The following is a 6,319-nucleotide window of genomic DNA, read 5'->3' as shown; positions in this document are numbered from 1 at the left end:
GACTAGTTTATTGGCATGAATAAAAAACCGTATTGGTTTATGTTAGGCAGATTATAAAACGTTTTTTTCTCAAACATCGCATGTCCTTTTGTCGACAATCCCGTTGATGATAAAGCTGTATTACTTCACAGAGAGTTTGTCGGGAGATGATATTGAGTCCCGACTATAGATGTATTTTCATTTCCAGATAACCGATTTGAGAGATATTGTCTTCCCAGTCCATCAGATATGTAGATAACCTTATCCGTCCACTTATTACTCACGTTCACCATCGTGGACAGGCTTTTACATCCCAGCAGATTCTTTGTGTCGCATTATGTTTTTTGCAAACGGCAGTTTTCTTTACAACATTGTTGATGCGTAGTAAAGCCACTGTATGCAGAGCTGTCAGAAAAGTGTGTCTTGCTCTGAAACATTTTTTTAAAACGTTTTGTGTTCCCTGGACACAAACCAGTGAGAGCCATTAAAAATAATTAAATGATTATAAATTATATTTCTGTTAATGATCATGGTACTACAGGCTCAGAATAGGATTAGTAGTAGTTTACTTTTTCACCCGAAGGATTGCATCTAAATGAAATTATAGGTGTAATACCATTCCAGTTTTCACCAGTAATATTATAGTTTACCTGTGATTAAATATGAAATTAATACACTGTAAATGCTTACTTGACTCGAGCAGCACTTTTCTCCCACACCTATTCTCTCTCTTTTGCAGCAGCCGCTATGTTGCTTTTTTAACGAAATGCATGTTCAAACTCGCTGATTTGTGCGCATGAGTATTTCCGCCGATCAGTTTGTTTGTGGTTGTTACCATGGTGAATTGTAATATGGCTCTGTTCATGCTGCCTTTTTATTGTGGTGGTGCACGCACAAAACTCTGAGTGAACCTACTCTGAGTTGATTGAACCAACTCAAATCAGCTGTTATGGAACCAAAAACTCTGAGTTTCTCATCTCAGGGTAAATCTACTCAGAGTTCAGGGTTAGACTCAGAGTTTGGTAAACCTCCTTCCTGAAACGGACCCCAGGTGTCAACCATCAGTCCTTATTAGCCAATCCCCAGATCCCAGCAACCAAAGGGACTTAATAGGTCTTGAGGCCTAGGAGCCGTCACAAGTCATAGAAAACAGTAAAGCTAATAGAAATAATAATAATAATGGTAGCAGTAACAGTGGGTGTAGAGCAGGACCACGGCAGCAGCTGGAAATTAACAAAGCACGAGAAAGCACAATGACTCTGGGGTAGTAGCTAAGTTAATAACATGCATTAATGGGACATGAATACACAGTGATGGAGAGAGAGAGGAGCTCAGTGTGTCATAGGAAGTTGTCCCTGGCAGTTTATGTCTATCAGCTCTTTCAGAGGCAAAAGATCAGGAATGCCCCTGGCCCAGACGGCGAGTCTCTCTCCTTCATGAAGAACCTGACACACCAAAGAGATTGTCTGCCGTTGGTCCAGGTTGGGCCATCGGGGAGTGTCCGTCGCCCTAGTTTTTGCGATGTGTACTGCACCGTCTCCACTAGTTCTCGGCTGTCTGCTTGGTGTGTCAGGGCCTTGAAAGTCTGTGCTGACCAGCTGGCCCCCGTCTTCACACAGATCTTTAAAAGATCAGTGGAGCGGTGTGATGTCCCCTCCTGCTTCAAATGCTCCACCATCATCACAGCCCCCCCAAAACAAATCTACCATCACAGGATTAAATGACTACAGGCATGTCAACCCAGCATTGGGTTGCAGCATTACGCCTGTGCCCATGCCGTCATCTCAAACAAAGGGTGAAAATAACTCTGCCGTGCGTAGCAGCCCTCCACCCATGAAGAAACACGGCGGCTCTTGCATTGGGTGTCCCGCTAGGGGCGGTGTCATCCAGAGTAACCATGACAATGGATGTGTCCCTGGAGCCTGAGGTTAGCCCAGGCTCACATAAATGTCTTGGAGCTTATGGCGGTGTTTCTAGCTCTGAAACATTCATTTTCTGCAATTTCTCCAAGGTCGTCATGTTAGTGAAAACAGACAATTCCACTGTGGTTGCGTACATCAACCACCAGGGGGAGGCACTCGCTCACTGCAGTTGCACAAGTTAGCTCGCACGTGCCAGGCGTTCTAAACAGGGGTGCAGATCTCCTTTCACGGGGAAACCCTCTGTACGGGGAGTGGACTCTCCACCCACAGGTGGTGGGACAGATCTGGCAGAGATACGGTCAGGCAGCCGTAGATCTCTTCGCCTCACAGGAAAACATGCAGTGTCCAGTGTTCTTCTCTCTGTCAGACGTAAATGCACCACTGGGTGTGGATGCTCTAGCCCACCCGTGGCCAAACGTGCTACTCTATGCATTTCCCCCCCTCAGTCTGATCTCCCCCACCCTAGAGAGGGTGAGAGGTCAGGGCCTGTCGCTAATCCTGATAGCACCGCGGTGGTCATCCAAGCATTGAGTAGCAGAGCTAATACAGCTCCTGGCGGGAGAGTCATGGCCTCTCCCCATACACAGAGACCTTCTCTCCCAAGCGGGCGGGGAGATCTACCACCCTCACCCAGACCGCGTAGCACTCTGGGCTTGGCCCGTGAGAGGTGGAACCTGAATGCATCAGGCCTGCCAGAGCAGGTCATTGACACCATTCAGAGTGCAAGGGCCACATCCACCCGCTCTCTTTACAACGGAAAGTGGCGGGTTTTTGACGAGTGGTGCCAACATAGGGATACCATCAATTAAAATTAAGGTGTACTTAGCTACTGTCTCAGCTTGTCACATGGGTTTTGGGGATAAACCAGCGGTTTTATGAAAAGGGGCACAAGCTTTTGGTTCCTCTGTGGAATTTGTCGGTCGTGTTGGATGCCCTCTCTCATCACCTGTTTGAGCCTATGGAGGCAGTAGGGATGAAGTTTGTCTCCCTTAAAACAGTTTTGCTCTTGGCTCTAAAACTGACTTACAGGCTTGGTCTGTTCAGCCTACTTGTCTGCAGTTTGCCCCAGGGCTCTCTAAAGTCTGTTTACAGCCCAACCCAGCCTTGCCTAAGGTGGTGGAGTCAGCCTACAGGTGTCCCTCAGTGGAGCTCTTGGCTTTTCACCCGCCTCCTTTCTCCTCAGGAGAGGAGCAAAGACTTTACATGTTATGCCCTGTTCGGGCTCTGCACATGTATGTGAGTCGGACAGCTGGGTTCAGAAAAGCGAATCAGCTGTTCGTGTCCTGGGCTACTCCCCATAAGGGTAAGCCATTGTCCCGCCAGATGCTGTCCCACTGGATTGTGGAGGCCATATAATTGGCCTATGAGTGTAAAGGTTTGCAGGGCCCCCAGGGCCTGAGAGCTCATTCCACAAGGGGCATGGCCACTTCATGGGCCCTTTTCAGGGGTGTGTCAGTGAAGGAAATTTGTGCGGCGGCAAGCTGGGCTATGCCTCACACTTTTGTGAGGTTTTACAGGCTGGATGTTTCCGGACCAGGGATAGGGATAGTGTGACTCTCGGTTAAATATTATTTTGCCTTCGGGAGATTCATGCAATCCGGGAGTGGTCTATAGCTCCCATAGTGAAACACCGAACAAAGTTAGAAAAAGAACTTTAGGTTACTTAACGTAACCCCAGTTCTTTGATAACAGAGTGAGGTGTTTCACCAACACGTCCCTCCTTGCATAGACACGGAAAGAAACCTATCTGGAATGATTTGTAACGAGCTGGATTATATGAGGGGGGCGTGGCCCTAGCACAGTTCGACCTGTCTGTCACGGACAGACGTGGTGTCATTGGAGCTTCCATAGTTGGTCACGCCGAGGCGATTCCCATAGTGAAACACCTCACAAACAAGATAAGAACCAGGGTTACGTTAAGTAACCTAAAGATAACTTTTGTTTAGTTTTGACCAGCACAATCAAAGTTGTATATATCTTGAAATACAATTTCTACTAGTAAAAATGTTATTGTGGAATTCTTTAATTGCCATTCTAACTAGTGAGAATACAATTTTATCCAGTAGAAATGCTATTATGGGGCGCCTGTGTAGCTCACCTGGTAGAGCGCACGCCCATATATGGAGGCTCAGTCCTTGACACAGTGGGCCCAGGTTCGACTCCGACCTGAGGCCCGTTGCTGCATGTCATTTCCCCTCAATCTCCCCTTTCATGTCTAAGCTGTCCAATCAAAAAAAGGCCTAAAAATGCTTGAAACATAATCTTTAAAAAATAAATGCTATTATGGATTTCTAAAATGTAATTACAGATGGGAATATGATTTGATTAAATGTTAAAAAAACGCACACACACATACATACTCACACATGTTATGCATGCATGTGCAAGTGAAGTATCCATGTATGTGCAAGTGAAGTGAACTACACACAAAAGTAAGGAAATTTGTGTTGGGTAGATAATTTGTTTGTTGTAACAATGCTTCTTGGCAATAAATCTTATACCATTGGAAAGCCTGATTATTTCCCTTTTAAATGGTGCCACATTTGTAAGGAACATGCATTTGTGGGATTAGAAGCAGAGCTGAGTATGTGGGTTGTGCCCTTGAAAAATTTGACACAGAGTGCAAAGTATGGCGTTATTTTAGTGCCAAATGTCGAGAGCTCAGCGAAACATCTGTTATTTCCTCGCTTGCTGCTGTGTCTGCGCGTGTGAATCAATTTGCTCGTGAAGATGTTTCACTGAGCTCTAAACATTTGGCACTAAAATAATGCCATAGAAAGTTCAAATTATTTAAACTTTGACTTGTTGCAGCTAAACCTTTAAGGCGCAACCAAAGCCAGAAGCAACTGATGTCAATGTGCACTGCGCTGCAATATGCTCTGCGCATTTACCTCTGATCATGTATAGGCAGCAGCTGCCTGACCAGGGGGTTTATGACACTGCACTAAGTGACATACCATTCATGGAGCGGCTTATGCCGCTGCACCACTAATGACATACCATCAGTCACTTTTCAATCTCTGTGTCACTCTGAGTTTTTTGGCCGCCTTTTTCCTCTATCCAGGCTGTGTCTTTTTTCATTTTTTTTTTTACCTGAGATAAATATCTCATTCGTTTAGTAAAACAGGGCAAATATTTTTTCTCAGTTGAATGCATGAGAAAATGTTACATATTATTAGTGCTATAGTAAAGCTTTTATTGTGAAGGACTCAGGCCGGAAGTGTAGATGTTTCCTCAAGCGGACCTCAAGTCTGAGGCTCCGGGAAGAGTTAGCTAGTTGGTTGTCAAAGGTTGAAGGTGAAAGATTAGCGGCTTGGTCTTCTTCAGACGGACTCCAGGGCTGTTTTTGAGGCTGGCTCTTTACAAGATGGCTCCGACTAATGTTATTAAATACTCTTCAGAAGAAGGTAAATATACGAACATTAGCTTACCCAGCGTTAACAGTTAGCTTTTAGCCTGCAAGGCTCTCTCTGCAATCTGTGTCCATTCTTACTGAACTCACTGCTGTCCACTTGTTGTAACACCACGTGTATGTGACAAGTTATACAAGCTATTAGCGTTGTATGACATGTAACCGGATGCGACAGTTTATTTCTGTGTAAAGTTAGCTATTATATATAACTAATAATGTTTCATTAGTAACTTTAAATGACCGAGCAGGTAATTATAAGTTAAACATATAACACGTTATGTTGACCAGTATGATGGCAACTATAAGCAGCACAACCAGCTGAGTGACTATCACTGTTCACAGTGTTCAGGTAAGTAACCAAGTAAGTAACATTTATTTTAGAAGCGCTTTTCACACTTAAAATCACAAAGTGCTTTACAAGGACATAAAACACAAGTCTCAGGATGAATACTAGACCTACTATCATTACCTTATCAACACAGAATGTGAGTTAAGGAACTGGTTACAATTATGACATATTGTAACTAGAGAACAGGTCTGCAAACTAATTGGCATTTTGGAGGGGGTTGGTTGGTGAGCGAAAATAGCTATATACCACTGCACAGATATCAACCCACTAGACTTACTTGCTTACTACTTTACTACTACTAATAGCGTTAACCTGTTTATATTTGTATGATCTTTGCCATTAATCTGTTTATATTTTTATGATCCTTCACAACCTTACCGTTAACCTATCAGATATATTTGGCATTACTATGTATATTTTGGAATTTAACCTTATTGGAATTTTACATTTGGACTCTATATTTTTGCACTCTTTAATACTTTGTACTGCTGCACAACAACATGAACACATTAACAATTTCCCTCAGGATAAATCAAGTTCTATCTTATCTGAACTTCAGTACTTTTAGAGACCAAGTTCTGTAACACAGAGTATTGGTCATGTGAGGATTCAAGTCCTATGAATTATATTTATATATATATATATATATATATATAT

At 43.6% G+C, this 6,319-nt stretch overlaps 1 protein-coding gene across 1 annotated transcript in view; it reads left to right on the top strand.

Moving 5' to 3' along the window:
* Positions 1–5,134: 5,134 nt before the first annotated feature.
* The window catches only part of mtr (5-methyltetrahydrofolate-homocysteine methyltransferase), a 66,917-nt gene continuing 65,732 nt past the window's right edge, over positions 5,135–6,319 (top strand). Inside the window, exon 1 of the mRNA XM_028567488.1 lies at positions 5,135–5,308. Within this exon, the coding sequence (XP_028423289.1) occupies positions 5,269–5,308 (40 nt within the window). The 5' untranslated portion in view covers positions 5,135–5,268. The remainder of the gene's footprint in view (positions 5,309–6,319) is intronic.

The sequence above is a fragment of the Perca flavescens genome, chromosome 21, assembly GCF_004354835.1.
Source record: "Perca flavescens isolate YP-PL-M2 chromosome 21, PFLA_1.0, whole genome shotgun sequence".
NCBI classification, from domain to species: Eukaryota; Metazoa; Chordata; class Actinopteri; order Perciformes; family Percidae; genus Perca; species Perca flavescens.
The sequence above is the reverse complement of the archived record's forward strand: the minus strand, read 5'-3'. Positions and strand labels throughout refer to the sequence as shown.